Here is a 21,383-nt window from a genome sequence, read left to right as displayed (position 1 = left end):
AAGGTGTCCTGTATTGGAGCTGGAACCACTGAGTTTTGGAGCAGGTGAGTCAAGTGCTCAAAGTTGATGGGCAGTACACAGGGAAAACAGCTGAAAAAGATGGCAATAACCATCTTAATAACAGTGAGTCAATTATCACTGTCAGAACATGATGCTGTATTTTATGAAGGGACTCCGTAAAAGTACCTCCTAAAATATTCACACAAAAGTGCAAAAATGCAAAATTCTAATAAATATTACCTTACAACTGCTTTTATTAAATACATTATCATAATGTGAAACCAAATTATTGGCATAGCAGATCTGGTACACTGTGTAATATAGGGTATTAATTTATGGTTTGCGCTCCTAAGATCATCTAATATGATTCATGTTTTATAAAAACACTATCTGTAACTGATCTTTTGTAATGTCTAGTAGTATGTCTGTTTGGATCTGCCATTTAACATTAAGAGTAAAGGTTTTGATGACACATTTCAGTCAAGAAACTTGGTTAAAATTAAAATAGCAGACTCAAACAGTCAGCAAGGTTAGTTATAAATCTAATGATCAGGACACTACAAATAGGCAATTTTCAGCTGTTGACATTTAACAAGACACTACACGCTTATAACTGAGAGAAAATGATATGAACCTTAAATCACAGTATTCCTCTGTTGGCGACTGTTTCTTTAAAAGTTTGCAGTCTTGGAGCATATCTGTATGCGCTTGATTCCATGCTCATGAGAGTGCTGTGACTCTGGTACCGGCCTGATAGTAAAATGAAGCATGATTGGTTGAAGATAGAATGTGCTGCGATTGGTCCGAGTAATGCGTTATCTGATTGGCTTGAGTAGACAATGGGTGCAGTCCACCTATTTGTAGATTTGTGTGCACTTCTTGATGCTAGATTTGTTTCAAAATCGACAAATGCGTGTAGCGATTTGCAAATGCACAGGAAGCGATCCACAAATACATGCGCACGATTCACAAATGAATGCTGGACAGAGTTGTGTTTGTGATTTAAAAAATATACTTATAATTTTTATTTTGCAAATCTCATTTTATTTATTTGTGAACCAACTTTCTATTTGTGAATCTCTTTCCATTTGTATGTTAATATGCAACAATTCCATCTCCATACAAATACTATGCATGATAGCACTGTGTAACAATATATTTTTTATTTTTTTCCTGGGTAGTAAGTGTTATTTCCTAATTGCTTATGCCTCAAAAGTATAGAAAATGGCTATTATTCCCCACAAACTTTGCTTTTGTGACCAGGACAGTGATATTTAGAAATGTACCTATTTCCAAAGAGAAAACGGGCGAATTTGAGTCTTTTCGTTCACATAAATTCAGAATAAAAAAACAACATATAAATCCAAGTTAACATGTATTTATACTAAAGTAATATTCAAAGCCGTGCTGGTCCATAATGGTAACAAGTACCCGTCTCTTCCCTTGGCTCACTCGGTGCACCTCAAAGAGGATTACAACAGCATCAAGACCTTGCTGGACGCCTTGAAGTATGGTGAGTACGGCTGGGAGGTCATAGGAGACTTCAAAATGGTGGCATTTCGGATGGGTCTCCGAGGCAGTTTTACCAAGTTTCCCTGCTATCTTTGCCTTTGGGACAACAGGGACACCAAGGCGCACTACCACAGGCGGGACTGGCCACAGCGCACCGAGTTCTCTGTGGGGAGGAACAAAGTCAATTGGGAGCCACTGGTGGACCCCCGGAAGGTGCTGATGTCACCACTGCACATCAAATTGGGCCTTATGAAACAATTTGTCAGAGCTCTAGATAAGGAGTCGGCAGCCTTCAAGTACCTTCAAGACTTCTTCCCTAAGCTGTCTGAGGCAAAGGTCAAAGCCGGTGTCTTCGTCGGACCACAGATAAAGAAGGATTTTGGATTCATATGTTGTTTTTATCTGAATTCATGTGAACGAAAAGACACAAATTTGCCCGTTTTCTCATTGGAAATTTCAAAATATCACTGTCCTGGTCACAAAAGCAAAGTTTGTGGGGAATAATAGCCATTTTCTATACTTTTGAGGCATAAGAAATTAGGAAATAACACTTACTACCCAGGAACAAAAATTGTGTTACATAGTGTAGTCCAAGACTTTTATAAAGACACTGCCATCTGCTGGATTTAAAAGAAGCACACATCTTCAATCGTTGTGATTAGTTGCTCCAGTAACAAATATACTGTACAGTGCTCCTCAGTTTTAATGGACATTTTATGACCTCCTGAACATAAACTGTTTCCTAAATCAAATGTTTCGCACTATGAAGTGTCTCAAGCAAAAAGGGCAACAGGTTTGTGCAATATGAGCTTTAGAAACTGTTTTTATTAACGCCATTCTTGGCACTCTGGCATTTTAAAGAATAAAACAACAGCGTCCACTCCAGTACACATTAGTTATATATTAGTTAACACATCCACATCCATAAATTGTCTTTAATCATAAAGACCCATCTCTAAAACCAGATGCCATGCTGTAGGATGCAATGGACATTCCATCCACAAGACGGTGCTATTGCTTGACTAATGATGTTGATAAGGTGAATCTCAGTATATAACTGTACAAAGTGGTCATATTGTAAAGTAGAAAGTATTGTTAGTGACATAAAATGAATAAATAGATATTGCCATAAAACACATGATGTTAAACTGCTCTCAGATCTGAAACTGAAAACTCCCTCTTTTGCACATCTGATGCCAATACAGTTCATGCAGCACTGGAGTTTTCGCAGCATTGTGTTGTAAAACATCCATATGCATAATAACACCCATTAAGACAAGAAAAAAATAAGGAAAGGAAAGAAAAAAAAAAAAAGTAAAGAGGCACCCTCTTTTGCAGTTGCTGCTAAAGAATAAGCTTAATGTAACGTTACTAAATGGGGCAATGTAAGTAGCCTACATACAATTTTGTTCAAATAATCACTAATGATATTAAATAATTGGAGGGAAACCAATTATATCCGGTTAAGTAAATGCATTCTTTAGGCAGTCTGTTTGGTTGTCTGCATTGCATATCTTGGACAGAGTACAACTATTCACAATTTACATTCACATCCACACATCATCTGTAAATAATCCCTGTCAATGATGCTTGACCACAGTGCGCAGCAGCAGCAACAACAGCAGCAGGTCCAGGGCCGCTCTCACTCTCCGCCGTCTCCGCTCACTAACTGACGTGTTTTGCGCATTTCCTGCAGCAGCCTTAAGAGTCGGGAGAAAAAGAGGCAGGTCTGCATGAAACCGAGTACCGACGGACAGAGAAAAAGAAGGACCCTGGGTGAAGCAAGAGTGTACGGAACCCTTGTAAACATAAGGCTTTGGCTGCGACACTTCTTCTTTCTGGAACGAATTAGAAAAACGCTTTGCGGGGAGAACTTTCCTCTCAATGTGCGGAGGAGGTCTGCCAGGGCAGACACATCTCCAGCCAGCCAGACGAGGAACAGGAGACCCTGTGGAGATCCAGTATATATTTCAGGCATGTTTTAAGGTGTGGAATGCTGGTTGTGTTGCTGTTAACACATTGTATATGGCCATTTTCTCTCCAGCGTGTCTCGCTCAGTGTATCCAGGGTTGTTGGACAGCTTCAATATCACATGTAGAGTGTTCATAGATCATAGCAATTCTGTCTGGACCAGGAAAATACCCTTTGAATGCATATCTACGAGGACGAGGAAGAGTAGTATTGTTATTTCATAAGGATAAACAATACACAAAACAGTAGTGGACCGTGAGATACACCAGTTGAATAATTAACCAGGCGCTGAAGTGGAATATTATTGTCACAAAAGCTCTCGAAAGTGGCTGACACCGTAACGCCATGGTGGTTTTTAACGGTCTGTTGAAGATTAAGATCTGTGAGGCTTTGGACCTGAAGCCCACAGCCTGGTCTCTGAGACACGCCGTCGGCCCCAAGACGCAAACCTTCCTGCTGGACACATACATCGCCCTCAACGTGGATGACTTTCGCGTGGGTCAGACCTCGACCAAGCAGAAGACCAACAGTCCCGCCTGGCACGATGAGTTTGTGACGGAGGTGCGCGACGGCCGGAGGATCGAGCTGTCGGTGTTTCACGACGCGCCGATTGGCTACGACGACTTTGTGGCCAACTGCACTATTCAGTTTGAGGAATTGCTGCATAACTGCAGCAAACACTTCGAGGACTGGGTAATAGTGTTTTAATTGTGGCTATATTATTTTCTCCAGGGTAAACAACCTCAATGCCTCAACCTCAGATTTTAATTATAAAACGGAGAGTTCCAGGTGCTGATTGGACAACAGCCGTGAATTATTAATGATAAAGCACAGCTATGACCTCTTCACCTATACCATTTGTATCACTGCATAGCATAACATTATTCTTATTAATGATTTTATATAAAAAAACAAAAAACAAACAAACAAACAAACAAACAAACATATTAGGCAAATAAACATGTATGTCCTTAGTATTTTTATTTTGTGATAACCGTTTTATTTAAAGTTGCAATCCGTCATTTTGTTCCTCATTAAAAAGTAAACCATATGTATAAAATCAAGGCCACTGGCATGAGATAAAGATTCCAGTAATATCAGTAACTGTCTAAAAGCTGTTTAAATCTACATGGAGAGGGTCCCCTCATGGGGGCTGCCATGTTATGATCACATGACCAGCCGAATACTTCTTGCTTAATCTCTGTGCCCTGTTATTGGACACTTTCACTCAATGACTACGTTTACATGTTTACTTGTTATTGCGAGAAGATGGCGTATTGCGAGAAAGCAGAGTTCTTGTTTACATGCATTGTATAAGCGGCTTAATCTTTACTCCCATATACATGGGGCTCGGTCAGGAAGCAGCTTTCTCCAGATCAACGTAATTTCCACGTGACGCTTGTGTAAATAACAAACATGGTATCCGAGGAAGACTTCACTATTTTATTCTCTGTTGCTTCACTTTATTTCCAGATATTCCACGGTTGTTTCTGTGTTTCTTTCCTTAACTTTCTATCGCAACCTGCAGTGGAATTGCACTATAGTGGGGTTTCCCTTTACGTAAAACTCTGGGATTCCCTCTATGTATGAGCGTACTGTGAGGGACTGACAATGTTTTACAGTGGTTTTTATAAATGGGTATAGTTAATTGTGTATGTGCTTTTCTCACTGTACACCCAGAAATGTTTTGTTGACTTGCTGGGCTCCATCCTATGATGTTTATTATTCAGTCTGTTCCACGCGCATGTGCAAAAACCTGCTAGAATGCAGCGTACAGGTGCATCTCAATAAATTAGAATGTTGTGGAAAAGTTCATTTATTTCAGTAATTCAACTCAAATTGTGAAACTTGTGTATTAAATAAATTCAGTGCACACAGACTGACGTAGTTTAAGTCTTTGGTTCTTTTAATTGTGATGATTTTGGCTCACATTTAACAAAAACCCACCAATTCACTATCTCAAAAAATTAGAATACATCATAAGACCAATAAAAAAAACATTTTTAGTGAATTGTTGGCCTTCTGGAAAGTATGTTCATTTACTGTATATGTACTCAATACTTGGTAGGGGCTCCTTTTGCTTTAATTACTGCCTCAATTCGGCGTGGCATGGAGGTGATCAGTTTGTGGCACTGCTGAGGTGGTATGGAAGCCCAGGTTTCTTTGACAGTGGCCTTCAGCTCATCTGCATTTTTTGGTCTCTTGTTTCTCATTTTCCTCTTGACAATACCCCATAGATTCTCTATGGGGTTCAGGTCTGGTGAGTTTGCTGGCCAGTCAAGCACACCAACACCATGGTCATTTAACCAACTTTTGGTGCTTTTGGCAGTGTGGGCAGGTGCCAAATCCTGCTGGAAAATGAAATCAGCATCTTTAAAAAGCTGGTCAGCAGAAGGAAGCATGAAGTGCTCCAAAATTTCTTGGTAAACGGGTGCAGTGACTTTGGTTTTCAAAAAACACAATGGACCAACACCAGCAGATGACATTGCACCCCAAATCATCACAGACTGTGGAAACTTAACACTGGACTTCAAGCAACTTGGGCTATGAGCTTCTCCACCCTTCCTCCAGACTCTAGGACCTTGGTTTCCAAATGAAATACAAAACTTGCTCTCATCTGAAAAGAGGACTTTGGACCACTGGGCAACAGTCCAGTTCTTCTACTCCTTAGCCCAGGTAAGACGCCTCTGACGTTGTCTGTGATTCAGGAGTGGCTTAACAAGAGGAATACGACAACTGTAGCCAAATTCCTTGACATGTCTGTGTGTGGTGGCTCTTGATGCCTTGACCCCAGCCTCAGTCCATTCCTTGTGAAGTTCACCCAAATTCTTGAATCGATTTTGCTTGACAAACAATAAGGCTGCGGTTCTCTTGGTTGGTTGTGCATCTTTTTCTTCCACACTTTTTCCTTCCACTCAACTTTCTGTTAACATGCTTGGATACAGCACTCTGTGAACAGCCAGCTTCTTTGGCAATGAATGTTTGTGGCTTACCCTCCTTGTGAAGGGTGTCAATGATTGTCTTCTGGACAACTGTCAGATCAGCAGTCTTCCCCATGATTGTGTAGCCTAGTGAACCAAACTGAGAGACCATTTTGAAGGCTCAGGAAACCTTTGCAGGTGTTTTGAGTTGATTAGCTGATTGGCATGTCACCATATTCTAATTTTCTGAGATAGTGAATTGGTGGGTTTTTGTTAAATGTGAGCCAAAATCATCACAATTAAAAGAACCAAAGACTTAAACTACTTCAGTCTGTGTGCATTGAATTTATTTAATACACGAGTTTCACAATTTGAGTTGAATTACTGAAATAAATGAACTTCTCCACGACATTCTAATTTATTGAGATGCACCTGTATGTGTTTACATGGCCACATAAGCAGCTTTCTGTGGGAGAAACCTAGGTGCGTTAAACCGCTTTATCTTAATCCCTTAAACAGCGTAAGGAAATCGGTGTTCTCATTTACATGTCATTTTAGAACGCTGCTTTCTGCAAAAACCTTGGAATAACACGCTTTCTTAAGCGCATGTAAACGTAGTCATTGATTAAGGTAATGACTGACTGTAAATAGTGTATTTCCACAATGGCAAGTCCAAGATGACCTGCAAAGAAAAATTACTGAGTGCACCTTTATGCAATAAGTTATGAAAAGCCATGCTATCAACAGTTTTCCTGACCAACCTCTGGGCAGCGCATAGATGATTCTGATTGCCACTGGACTGTTTTGTAGTTCTGGTCTCCATAAGAAGCAATGTAAAAACTACCAAACCGAGCGATCCATACAGAGAAAAAAACAACAATTTTAAGCATGGGAAAGATTAGTTCAGGCTTAACTTGGGCAGTCCTTGGTTGTCATAACTCAAAGTTGTGAATGATATCAAGCTGCTTTGGATAAAAGCATCTGCTAAATGACTAAATGTAAAAATGTAAATGTAAATATCAGTGTAAAGAAATTCAGTTCCATTGTAAGTGCCTCACTGTAACCCAGACTTTTGCTTTTTTTAGAAGGAGCAACACGTTTTCTATGGATACAAGCAGCATAAAAGTACAGCTCCTATCTACTTGAACGGGGAAAGACCGATTGTTCAAGATTATGATCAAAGGACATTTTTCAAATCAGCAATAAAATTTGACAACAGTGGTATCATAAATTGTGCTATACCTCAATCACACTAAAAAATGCAATTTTTCAGGCTGGTCTAGTTAATGTGCATGCACGTTATCATGAATAAAGCATGGCTGTTGACCAATCAGAATCCAGGACTGGAACTATAAGTTTTATAAAAAAAATTAAATATAAATTAAAAAAAAGCACTAAGGCACTAAAGGCTGTACCATTACTGCCATATTGTGAAGATAGCATGACCTGTCATACCTTATTGCTTAAATATACACATTATTCACTCACCAACAACTAAAACCAACAAGATCCAATGCAATGACAACATGTATTTTCCCCTTGACTGTTTTTGACATCGTTGGTGTCTTGTGCAAGCAGCAGATGTGTGTGTTGCTTTCCTCTTTCACTGATGCCACCTGCATCATTGCTGCAGCAAAGGCCTCAGATGAATGCTCAGATAACCTTGTTGCATAGAAACGGTTCGCTGCCTGTCATAAATATTTCTGCAGCTGCAAAGAGCCATGCTGCCATATTAATGCAGACATATGGTAATCTGATTGCAAATGGAATGGCAGGACAGATTGCATGTCTCTTTTATACATTTATAGGGAGGGTAGGGCAGCATTTGTAAATCTGATATTTGGAATTTAGATAAATTCAACATGTTTTATCAGCTAACCTAAAATCTGCTGCGTTTACATTTCTTCTTTTTGTAGGTTATTTTCCATTTATTTTTATTGCCTTGGAATGAGGTCTACAATCACCTTAACATTTGTATTTTAATGGCAAAAATAGTATAGTTCTTATAATATTTCGAAATGTTAATGGTATGTTTGATTCCACCACCCCCACAGGTTTTTTTTCCAAACTGTTCCAATACACCCTTGAATCTGTATTTGATTGTCACTGACAAACTCGATGGTATGCACCTATGTATCAAGCATCAGCTTTCATATACTGGCTTCCTTATCCAAAAGTCTTGAGTTCAGTCTTCAGTCAATAGTCCTACTAAATATCAGTAGAAGTAAAGCATCAGTCTTTGTCCCTTTTAGGCTCCTAATATGGCAGGTGTGCAGTGTGTGATATGGCTTGGCCACAGACACCGAGCAGCCTTGGAAGCTGCTCTGCTCTTTGTAGTCTTAGACAGACAAAGATGTGCGTTATTGATATGCGATCATCAGTTCCGTTGTGATGTTGAGAAGTACTGTGTCCGTGAAATCGCCTGCCTTTATGTTGCCATTTTAGATTGTATTGGCACACGATTGGTCCCCGTTATTAAAGACAGAGAGCCTTATCAGTCCTTATGTGTGGAGAAGCAGGATGTCCTGATTTGACCTATTCTCACAAACACATGTACAGATAAGTCACATATATACAGAGAAGTTGCCTGAAGTATATGGCTCCATTCATTGAACAAAATATGAACATGAAATATATGTATAAACAGATATAGAGATATATAAACAGGGTATGTTGTGACATGGTTGATTGAAAACTTCATATGTTCCATTTTAAGTGCCACCAGCTTTTTCTTAACATTTTCCCTTTCTGACTCTCTCTTTCTTACTCCAGCTCTGTTCTAAAACCTAGTGAGCTACCTTGGTGTTAGTCTCAGCCTCAGATGGCTGCCCACAGTCCGTGCACTAACCGTCTGATGCTTCTAGCACACAAAATTGGGGGGTGGGGGGTGCAAATGTCATCAATAACCAGTATATTTAATTTAGTTGCTCAAGTAATGACTTAAGCATCAGTACGATGCCACAAGATTTTTTTTTTTCCTCAAAAATCTGAGAGGAACTTTCATTGTGGAAAGAAAGGACAGAAAACAGTGGTCAGGAAAGGCAAGACAACAGCATCTGGCATTACTGTATTTTACACATTTCACTTGCATATGTGTCTGAAACCACTCACTGATTCACTATTCACTACGTAGCAAATTCCACAAAGTTCACTATATGGGGAATGATTTAGTGAAAGTGAGTGAATGCAGACACTATTGCAAATTGTGTATGATGTTAAATACTCGTGTCCCAAATAAAATAAAAATGATTTTAAACCAATCCTGGTCTCATAGAAACATGTTGCTAGAGACCATTTCAAGGATGTAAACAATAACAAAGGAATTAAAACTGTACTGCGCATGTCTGGCCCTGAAGCATTTCCGGTGGCTGCAATTTTATAACCCAGAACTGTAAAAATAAAATGACTAGCACATCCTTTTGGAGTCTAGCTAAAACAGAACAAACAAGATATTTGCAAAAACCAACAACGAGGTGTCATTACCGGGTCCTTTAATGTTTTAAAGAACATCAAATGTTTACCTGAAGTGACTTACCCAGACGTGTTGTTGATACTAAACTCTATGCAAGAGAGGCGATGAATTTTATCGTAGTTTAGATGCTCACAATTATTTCCTCAGAGGGGAGACCGGGAATATTGGATCGCTCCTGTTATAATCAATGAAGCTGTTCAGTAAAGATGTCTATGTGACCTGCGGACAAATTAAATATTTATTTTTTTATTATTTATTTTTTTAACAGTTGTTAGTACTGCATGGATCCATCTAGCCATCTCGCTTCACTGCAGCGGTGCATGAGTCTGTTTTTCAGAGATCTAAACACTTTCATTTCCATTAGTTCCAGGCATCCAGAGAGCATCCAGCCACCGAACAACATGGTCCACATTTTAATAATGGCATATTATGACAATTGGGTTAACGTTAGTAACATTAATCGTGTTAAAGTCAATATGAATAAAAGTGCCTCCCGCTGTTGTTTTGAATGAGTGTGCGTTCTTTTCAGAAGTGATCATCCTTATAACCTATTCCTTTGAAGACTTTAACATCCACTGTTAGAGCTTTGAAAGGCTAATAGGTGTGGGGCTCAAAAATAATGGTCATTCAGAACTCACTTTTTAAGTCATTTTTATTGGAAATTCAGTTTGAAGCGATCATACAGCATGACTACTGTATCGTGATTATTCTCCATGCAAAGTGCCTTTGGAGTGTGATTTATCCCATGTGGAACGCAGTCTGAGTTTGACAACTAGCAGGAAATGTTCAAGGACCAAAAAGACGTCACTTCCTTAAACCATTTTGAGATGGTCTATACCTACATTTGCTAACTGATGTTTACTTGCTAACTGATATTTACACAGGGTCCAAAATTAATTTAAAATTAGGGCTGGCCTGGGTATTGTTACAGGTTTCCAGATACTAGGCATATTTTGGTTACAATTTCCATTCAACTTAAATATAAAATAAATTATGAAGGGAACTTCTAACCTTCTAGGGAACCCTTCTAGGTACAATTTGAAAATATTACTTTTACAAATTATATTTTGTCAGTTTTTCATAATTGGTTGCATTTAGCTTTTGAAAAATTGTCAAATTCATTATATTCCATCAATAAATGTCTTGAAACTGCATCTGTTATTTTGCATATACTGTATATTTGTTACATGTTTATTGTTTACATGCATAAATTGTTCCATTTACAATTATTTACATTGATACTCAGAACACATGCTAAATCGGTACTGTCTCTTTAAATAGACAACTGCATCTGAGCACAAGGACAGGTGATTTTTTTTGTATGTATCTCATGGAGTTCTGGAAAAAAATAACATTTAGGCATCATAGATAAACATCTAATGGTAAATTTTGCACAGAAGTAAAATATGTTTATACAGTAGATGCGTGAGTAGCAGCAGATGTTGACCGTTTGATTTGAATTGTGCACGTCACTTTATTAAGCAAGCATCTGATTGTTGTTCACTGTTTAATGAAAAGCATGTAATGATGCAGTAATAATGCTACCAACCACCTGGTGAATATTTCCATTCTATTTTCTCGCCAAAAAGCAATTTTGTCTCACATTTGGCATGTGCCAGGTGTTCATTTTGGACCATGTTTACATGAATATCAAACAAATATTCACCTTAGCAGCTATGTTGACATTTATGGCTCACTTTTCTTATATAAAAAACTCATAAATTGTCTGCTACCTCCCGCTCTTTCTCCGCAACTTTTTCTTTTGAATGTCCGATTTTGGATTCATTTCTGTACATATATTAACGAACTAAGCACATGACATCATGACGTGTACTCAGTTTGGACTGTGCACCACTTTTATTGAGGGGGGTGGGAGTCACTAACATGGGAGGAGACAAGGCAGATTATAGGGGAACCCCCCCATTTTTACAGGTGGAAAACAGGGTCTTGCAACATTTTATTCCAATTAATAGCATGCTATTACTATATATATATAACAAATTATAATATAATGGAATATCAATAAAGCCTTTCTGTGGGTCTTCTTCCAGTGAAGGCCCCTGTTACTCAGGTCCATCAATACCTGCGGTCCAACACCCCTGGCTGAAAGTGTCATAGAAGCACCATAAAATGATGTGGTTGCTTCAGAAATAGCATTTTTCATCTCACATTTAGGCAATTCCAGGATGTGGAATTGCAGTGAAAATGTGAGCTTTAACTTCACATACTCATTACTAGTATATTGAACCATTTGTATGTATAATAACGCCATAAACCCCTGCAGATAGAGTCTAGATGTAAGAAATTTTTTAGTTTAGACTACACAAGAGTTTTTCCAGTTTAGATCAGGAAATGAACTTGCTTTACGGACGTGACAAAAATGGTAATGAGTTTTTGGGAGACCACACTCTTTGTAAAAACTCAAATTGTGAGATGCACAATCCAGAAATAATAATAGCCACTGAATGTACAAAAGTTGGTACTCCTTATAAAATGGAATATTTAATTTTCATTCATTGTTTTTTTAACGACGTGACATCTCTTTGTTATGAATGTGACAGTTGTGAAAGCGGCACTTACATGATGAGGGAAAACCATCCAAAATGCTTTAAACCTGCAGACTTTGACCTCTATACATCGGTATGGTTTCCCTTAAGGCTGCCGATTGTTTGAATTAAGTTTGAAATAGCTATATATGGCCTTGCATGATTACTAAAAGGCATTGGTATGCACAAAAGTGGGGCAGCAGGGGCACAAGCTCCTGCCCCTTTTGTTCACAAATCTAAAGGTACCATCTGTTCATGCAGAAAAAAAGGGGAAATTTTAATAATACAAATAAAGTGGTTAAATAAAACAAAATTAAAATCTTAAAATCTCACAATTACAGTAATTATGTGTCAATGTGAGATTTCCTTGTAAATCATATTTAAATTAAAGAAAATTAGGCGGAGGTGGAGGTGTCTTTAACAGCAGGTGCTAGAAAAGATCGGGGTAAATTCCAGTCCAAAGTGATCAGACCCATGCGCTACTCACTCCGAAGTGCAGAGCCTTTGAAGTACCTACTCTGAAAGGAAAATGGCACAATTACTGTATGAATGTACCCTTCGCTATCAGTCTTGTGGAAGGGCCCTTTGAGAAAGGATTAATTTTCTCACTTTTGCTTGGAACAACACTTCGAGTTGCATCCCCTTACTGCTGTGCCCTTCAAGGCTACAAAAAAGCAGTTGGGAATTTGCCCCTGGGGTCATTGAAGTGGACGAGTAACGGATTAGATAAAAAGTCCACTCTATGTACAGTGTTGTAGTGTAATGTAAGTTCATTTAAAAAATAATACTCGATTGCTACTGCATTTCCGACAGCTTAATTAATTATAATGGGAGCGATCGTGTCACTTTCAGTGTAGATAGAAAATTAATACAAAATGTCTTTTGTATAATACTGGCATTAACTGAAGAAGCTGTCTGATTCAGTCAAAACCAGTTTACTTTTTGACCCTGTTTCCACCTGGTATTAAGATGCATTTCAAGTGATCCGATCACATGTGGTCAGCCCAAAATACTGGTCTAAACGGGGACTAAAAAGTTTTGTGATCTGATGATCACAGAAACACATATGAATGTGGTCAAAAACTCATGTGTCCCCATAGCATTTGAGGTGAAAATGCTAATCTGTCCTGCATGCGTCTCGGCAGCAGTGAAGTGCCACCCCTTACCTGTCAATCAACTGCTGCACTTAAACAAGAGTGTAAACTTTGCCATTGACGAGCGGCTTTAAAAGTAAATAACTGTCCGATCGGAAATTTTAAAAAAGCGGATAGATACACAATCACGAGGGTTTCGCGGGTCTTCGTTAGTGTGTCTGATATCAACACAGATAACAGGCACAAACACCTGAAGCTCCTTTAATACAGGTAATACACTAAAATAACAGATAATTCTGCTTGACGTTGTGTGATTAGATAAAATTTCAACCACATCTGGGAAAAACAGCACAGCGTTTTTTTTTTTTCTTTTTTTCTTTCTTTGTCTTTTCCGACTTTGTTGTGCTTTAATATCAAGCAGTTACACACTGACATAGTGACTGATGTACACTGGCGACCAAAAGTTTGGAATAACGGAAAAATTTTGCTGTTTCGGAAGGAAATTGTTACTTTAATTCACCAAAGTGGCATTCATCTAATCACAAAGTATAGTCAGGACATTACTGATGTAAAAAACAGCACCATAACTATTTGAAAAAAGTCATTTTTGATCAAATCTAGGAAGGCCCCACTTCCAGCAGCCATCACTTCAACACCTTATCCTTGAGTAATCATGCAAAATTGCTAATTTGGTACTAGAAAATCACTTGCCATTATATCAAACACAGTTGAAAGCTATTTAGTAATCTTTCAACTGGGGCGGGCGCTCAGGGGCGGAAATGGAGTTTAACATTGACTTTGTGTTTTTGAGTTATCACAGTATGCAATAGACTGGCATGTCTTAAGGTCAATATTAGGTCAAAAATGTAAAAAAAAAAGCAACAGCTTTCTCTAGAAACTCATCAGTCAGTCATTGTTTTGAGGAATGAAGGCTATACAATGCCTGAAATTGCCAAAAAACGTCATGATTACTGGTGTAACCTCCATTCCCTGATGGAGGGAATGAGACGTTGGTGTCGATGTAGTGATACTAGGGGTCACTCTTGGGAGCCCGAGACACCTCTGGTCTTTGATAAAAGGCCAATGAAAATTGGCGAGTGGTATTTGCATGCCACTCCCCCGGACATACGGTATAAAAGGAGCTGGTATGCAACCACTCCTCCAGGTTTTATGCTGAGGAGCCAATATAAGGTCCGGCCATTTCAGTGGGAAGTTCAGCGTTGTGGCAGGAGGGACACAACGTCTCGTTCCCTCCATCAGGGAATGGAGGTTACACCAGTAACCATGACGTTCCCTATCTGTCACTCACTCGACGTTGGTGTCGATGTAGTGACACTAGGGGTCCCTATACGAAACGCCACAAGGCTGAACTGTGTTACGTGAACTGGCGGTGTGTGGTGGGCAGACTGCTGTGTGCCTCATAGCCAGCGCACCAGGTCGACACGTAACCTCCCCCAACATAGTTATGAGTGTCGAACGGCCCTTTTTGGGGACAAGTCGACTACCCAAAGATAGAGACAGGCTTAACCCAGTCGTGGCCTCTTTTCCCCTTCTCTTTTTCAACTCCCTAAAAAAGAAGGGGGATTAGCCGACTGGGCCGCCAGGTCTAGTCGGGGGGTGTCCCTCCCAAGGGGAAGACACCGCGGAGACCACACCTTGCCCAAAGGGGGGGGGGTATATGTAAGTGGAAGAATACGTAGCACGGTCTTTCCAACCATGTGGAGAGCCTTCAAGGTAGATCCTGCCCAATGGGGGAGGAGTTACTACAAACATGGAGACTGGGGCAGAGGGGTTCTGCCCAAGGAAGACGCAGTTTGCCAGCAGGGAAACAAACTAGCGGAAGATATATATCGCATGGGGTTAGCCTTACAGGGAACCGCCACATGTGGAGCACCTACCCCAGAACAGGTCTCTTAGTTAGCACGTGTACAGGGCCGGCAGCGAGTCTCTCCGAACACTCGGCTGCCACAGGGCTCGGAGGAAGTCAACAAGGGAACAAAGTTTGTGAACACTACTGGGAATTAAATGGCGCACATCTTCAGCTCCAAGGGAGGTGGAAGGCGCTATGTGCAAGCGATACACCCGGCCAGCTATCCCGGGCTTATCCACTTGTTTTGCGTGCCACTACCTGGGATGAAACCGGTTCCACCCGGAGGTTGTAGAACCTTGCACAGGTGTTGGGTGTTGCCCAGCCCGCTGCTCTGCAAATGTCTGTTAGAGAGGCACCCCTGGCCAGGGCCCAGGGAGCTGCTACACCCCTGGTAGAATGGGCTCGTAGCCCTACCGGGGGCGGCATGTCCTAGGTGACATATGCCATAGTTATGGCATCAATAAGCCAGTGGACGATCCTCTGCTTGGAGACAGTGCTTCCTTTCCGCTGTGCACCAAAGCAGACAAAAGAGCTGCTCAGAGATTCTAAAGCTCTGCGTGCGATCCAAATAGATGCGTAAAGCGCGCACCGGACACAGCGACAACAGGGCTAGGTCTGCCTCCTCCTGGGGCAGCACTTGCAGGTTCACCACCTGGTCCCTAAAGGGGTGGTGGGAACCTTGGACACATAGCCCGGTCAGGGTCTCAGGATCATGTGAGAGTAACCTGGACTGAACTCCAGGCACGTTTCGCTGACAGAGAACACTTGCAGGTCACCTACCCTCTTGATGGAAGTGAGCGCAGTCAGGATGGCAGTCTTCAAGGAGAGTGCCTTAAGCTCGGCTGACTGCAAAGGCTCAAAGGGGGCTCTCTGTAGACCCTGAAGAACTACAGAGGTCCGATGAGGGAACGAGGTGCGGTCTGGAGGGATTCAGCCTCCTGGCGCCTCCTGGCGCCTCTTAGGAACCTGATGATCAGGTCATGCTTCCCTAAGGACTTACCGTCGACTGCGTCATGGTGTGCTGCTATGGGGGCAATGTACACCTTCAAGGTGGATGGGGACAGCCTCCCTTCCAACCTCTCCTGCAGGAAGGAAAGCACTGATCTGACTGCGCATCTCTGGGGGTCTTCCCGACGGGAAGAACACCACTTAGCGAACAGACACCACTTAAAGGCTGAGGGGGGCCTCAGTCAGGGCGTACCAGAGTGGGCAATGGGGAGGATTCTTGGGAGGCGAACAGGTGCACTTGTGCCTATTGAATCGACTCCAAATCAGCTGGACCACCTGAGGGTGGAGTCTCCACTCTCCCCTGAGGGTAACCTGTCGTGACAGCACATCCACTGTAGTGTTGAGGTTGCCCGGGATGTGAGTGGCTTGCAGCGACTTGAAGTGCTGCTGACTCCAGGAGGAGACGGCGGGCGAGTTGTGACAGACAACAAGAGCGCAAACCGCCTTGGCGGTTGACATGCTACCGTTGTCATGTTGTCTGTCTGAACTAACACGTGCTTGCCCTGGATCAACGGCCAAAACCTCCGCAGGGTGAGCAGAATTGCCATCAACTCGAGGCAGTTGACGTGCCAATGCAGTTGCGGACCCGTCCAAAGGCCGGTGGCTGCGTGCCCGTCACCACGTGTCGTGACCACGACGCGCCTGGGGACCAGTTCTAGAGGAACACCTGCCTGTAGAAACGAGAGGATAGTCCAAGGGCTGAAAAGACGGTGACAGACCGGCGTGATGACCACGCGACGTGTCCCGTGGCGCCATGCCCATCTCGGGACTCGAGTCTGGAGCCAGTGCTGAAGTGGCCTCATATGCATCAATTCGAGCGGGGTGGCCACCGCCGAGGATGCCATATGCCCCAGGAGCCTCTGAAAAAGTTTCAGTGGAACCACTGTTTTCTGTTTGAACGCCTTCAAACAGGCCAGCACAGACTGGGCGCGCTCGTTCGTAAGGTGTGCCGTCAAGGAGACCGAGTCCAACTCCAAACCGAGAAAAGAGATGCTCTGAACCGGGAAGAGCTTGCTCTTTTCCTAGTTGACCCGAAGCCCTAGTCGGCTGAGGTGTGAGAGCACCAGGTCCCTGTGTGCGCACAACATGTCTCGAGAATGAGCTAGGATTAGCCAGTCGTCGAGATAGTTGAGAATGCGAATGCCCACCTCCCTTAATGGGACAAGGGCAGCCTCTGAGACCTTCATAAAGACGCGAGGAGACAGGGACAGGCCGAAAGGGAGGACTTTGTACTGACACGCCTGACTCTCGGACGCAAACCGCAGGAAGGGTGTGTGTCGAGGAAGGATCGAGATGTGGAAGTACGCATCCTTCAGGTCTACCGCCGCGAATCTTGATGCCGGACGCTCACCAGAATGCGTTTTTGCATCAGCATCTTGAACGGGAGTCTGTGTAAAGCCTAGTTCGGAACTCACAGGTCCAAGATTGGCCTCAACCCACCGCCTTTTTTCGGTACGATGAAGTAGGGGCATAAAAACCCCTTCATCTCGGCTGGAGGGACAGGTTCTATCGCGCCCTTCCATAGGAGGGTAGCGATCTCCGCGCAAGGTAGCAGCGTTTTCGTCTTTCACCAAGGTGAAGTGGACACCGATGAACCTGGGCGGATGCCCGGCGAAGTGAATCGCGCAGCCGAGTCAGATGGTCTGGACCAGCCCTCGCGACGGATTGGAAAGCGCAAGCCATGCGTCCAAATTCTGCGCAAGGGGGACCGAAGGGACAACGTCATCGGACGTACCGGCAGGTGGGGCCTCGCGGCGGGGCGGAGCTCGAGGTGCCACACCACATCGTGGCCATGCTGAGTCTAAGGACATTGAAGCACTTACCTGGCTCCTTGTGGCCACCCCCAGAACAGCCTGGGACGGGGGAGGAAGAGGCCTGTCCTTGTGACCCGTGGAGACTGTCACATCGGGGGCGGATTTGTGCCACAACTGGGCGCTCAGGGGCGGGAGACCACCGCTGGAGCACCAAACCTGCCAAATAGAGTGGTGGACGGTGGTCATCATGACGGCTGTGCACACCGGATACGTGACCCAGGGAACAAGGAAACCGCTCTTGCTGAGCTCTTAAGTACTGCAGCCACTTGGGCATGCAGCGCAATTAAATGCAAAAGGTAACAAAAAGATGGAGATCTGCTTACCAGCTCCAGAGCAGCGGGTTTCGTTGTCCCTGGGTCGCCCATCTCAAGGGCGCTTTGAAGCCGGGTTCTGGGCGGCCGCGAGACTGGTGACGTCTGCTTCCTGCGGTGGGCTCCACACCGGGGCCGGGCAGAAGGGGCGGGCTGCGGCGGAGCCGGTGCAGTCACCGCAGGGGGACGCCTTTTGTGATGAGTTGACGGGGTGCGGGATCTTGAGCTGCGCCGGGGCAGGATATGCCGGCTAGCATCCATCTACTGCTCTACCATCGAGAACTGCTGGGCAAAGTCCTCGATGGTGTTGCCGAATAGGCCCGCCTGGGAAATGGGGGCAGCAAGGAATCGCGTCTTGTCCGCCTCACCCATCTTGACCAGGTTGAGCCAAAGGTGGCTCCGTCGCTCGTAGAGCGAGGTCGGTCACCGAGCGCAGATCCTGCATCAATCCCGGGGCGGAACTAACCTCGTGCAGTTCCTTTAGCGCCTTGGCGGACTTGCAGGAGAGCCATGGCGTGCAGGGCGGAGGCGGCTTGTCCAGCGGCACCGTAGGCCTTGGCCGTCAGAGACGACGTAAACCTACAGGCCTTGGACGGGGGCTTTGGGCACCCGCACCAGGTGGCGGCGCTCTGCGGGCATAGGTGAACCGCAAGCGCCTTTATCCACCGGGGGATTGCCAAATAGCCCTTGGCCGCCCCACCATCGAGGGTAGTGAGGGCGGGGAAGCTGAAAAGATCAGGACCGGGCAGTAAAAAGTGCCTCCCGTGACCTTTTCAGCTCTTCATGCACTTCCGGGAAGAAAGGAACGGGTGCGGGGCGTGGCTTTGAGCGGCGCCGCGAGCCCAGGAACCAATCACCGAGACGCGAGGGTTCAGGGAAGAGCAGTGAGTTCCACTCTAGCCGACGCTCGCGGCTGCCCGGGAAAACATGTCGTCATCTCCGCGTCAGCCTGTGACTGGGCAGTCGACCCCGAAGGGAGGGGCCCAGCTGAGGCTTCCGACTGGACGAGCCTGCTCTCCGATGCTGCGCTCGAGAGCTCATCACTTTCGCGGGCTCCGAATAAGAGGTCGAACTCGCCATGAGACGAGCCGGCGGACTCATCCGGAAGCCCGATTGGGGCAGATGAGCGTGCTGGGGAATGGGAGGTTCGCGGGGGGATACCCGGCGGAGGCGGTCCCATTGGGGTCCCCAAATCGCCCCCAGTGCTAGCCGCGCTGGCCTCATACCCGTGGGTAAAAGGACCGAGGCGGGAGCCTCTGTGGTGGCTTGCTTTCTTACAAAGGCGAGCCGCGACCGCAACGTTGCCATGGACATACTCTCGCAATGAGAACATGACCATCCATGAACGCTGTCTCTGCGTGAGCAGTGCCCAGACATGAAAGACAGTGATCGTGACCGTCAGAAGGCGAGAGATAACGAGCGCAACCAGGAATAACACACAATCGGAAAAGCATCTTTTAAAAGACACGTCTTTAAAAAGATGTTCCGTGTGTGCCGCTCTTTTAGAGAAATATACTCTTTTAGAGAAATACACTCTTTTATTTCTGCCGAAGCGCCCAGGGGCATTCTCTGCAGTGCACCAGTGCAGAGGGGGGAGAAGCCGCTGAAATGCGCCATCAGATCCAGCAGAGGTGAATGAACAGTGATATTCAGCTCAGTGAGCATGACCGTTCGGCTCCGAAGAGAAAATCTGAATGAGTGGTTGCATACCAGCTCCTTTTATACCCGTATGTCCGGGGGAGTGGCATGCAAATACCACTCGCCAATTTTCATTGGCCTTTTATCAAAGACCAGAGGTGTCTTGGGCTCCTAAGAGTGACCCCTAGTGTCACTACATCGACACCAACGTCGAGTGAGTGACAGATAGGGAACTGAAGTTTTAATACAAAGGTGTACATTACAGTCAGACAAAATACAACTGGCTCTAACAAGAACAGAAAGAGATGTGGAAGGCCAGATGTACAACTAAACAAGAGGATAAGTACATCAGAGTCTCTAGTTTGAGAAATAGACACCTCACATGTCCTCAGCTGACAGCTTCATTGAATTCTACCCACTCAACACCAGTTTCATGTACAACAGTAAAGAGAAGACTCAGGGGTGCAGGCCTTATGGGAAGAATTGCAAAGAAAAAGCCACTTTAGAAACAGAAAAACAAAAAGAAAAGGTTAGAGTGGGCAAAGAAACACAGACATTGGACAACAGATAATTGGAAAAGAGTGTTATGGATCTTAACCCCATTGAGCTTTTGTGGGATCAGCTAGACTGTAAGGTGTGTGAGAAGTGCCCGACAAGACAGCCACATTTATGGCAAGTGCTACAGGAAGCGTGGGGTGAAATATCACCTGAGTATCTGGACAAACTGACAGCTAGAATGCCAAGGATCTGCAAAGCTGTCATTGCTGCACGTGGAGGATTTTTTGATGAGAACTCTTTGAAGTTGTTTAAGAAGTTCTGAACATTATTTTCAAATTGTAATAGTATTTTTTTATGTTATTAATGTCCTGAGTATACATTGTGATCAGATGAATGCCACTTTGGCGAATAAAAGTACCAATTTCTTTCCATAAGAGCAAAATCTGTACATTATTCCAAACATTTGGCCACCAGTGTATGTCGTCATAAAACAGAGACCCTCCCCTTCAAATCCGAACACAAGTGGTCACAGGAGATGCATTTAAGTGACCAGGTGTAAACAGCGATGTGTCTCACCTGGCCACATGTGATCGGATCACCCAAGATGCATCGTAATACCAGGTTGAAACGGGGTCTTTGATTTAACGAATAAGTGATTAGACTAATCACTTTGAAAAAAGTATCATGCAATTACCAGTTTTTCAGAACCATGGTATTACTATCTTGGT

General features: G+C 43.7%; 1 protein-coding gene across 1 annotated transcript in view; it reads left to right on the top strand.

Annotated features, from left to right (window-relative positions):
* The first annotated feature begins 2,356 nt into the window (after nt 1-2,356).
* Nucleotides 2,357-21,383, top strand: part of LOC127412171 (protein kinase C epsilon type-like) — a 183,891-nt gene continuing 164,864 nt past the window's right edge. Inside the window, exon 1 of the mRNA XM_051648324.1 lies at nt 2,357-4,176. Coding sequence (XP_051504284.1) covers nt 3,829-4,176 — 348 coding nt within the window. The 5' untranslated portion in view covers nt 2,357-3,828. The remainder of the gene's footprint in view (nt 4,177-21,383) is intronic.

The sequence above is a fragment of the Myxocyprinus asiaticus genome, chromosome 21 (assembly GCF_019703515.2).
Source record: "Myxocyprinus asiaticus isolate MX2 ecotype Aquarium Trade chromosome 21, UBuf_Myxa_2, whole genome shotgun sequence".
Lineage (NCBI taxonomy): Eukaryota > Metazoa > Chordata > Actinopteri > Cypriniformes > Catostomidae > Myxocyprinus > Myxocyprinus asiaticus.
Note: the sequence above shows the minus strand (reverse complement) of the source record. Positions and strands in the feature narration are given on the sequence as shown.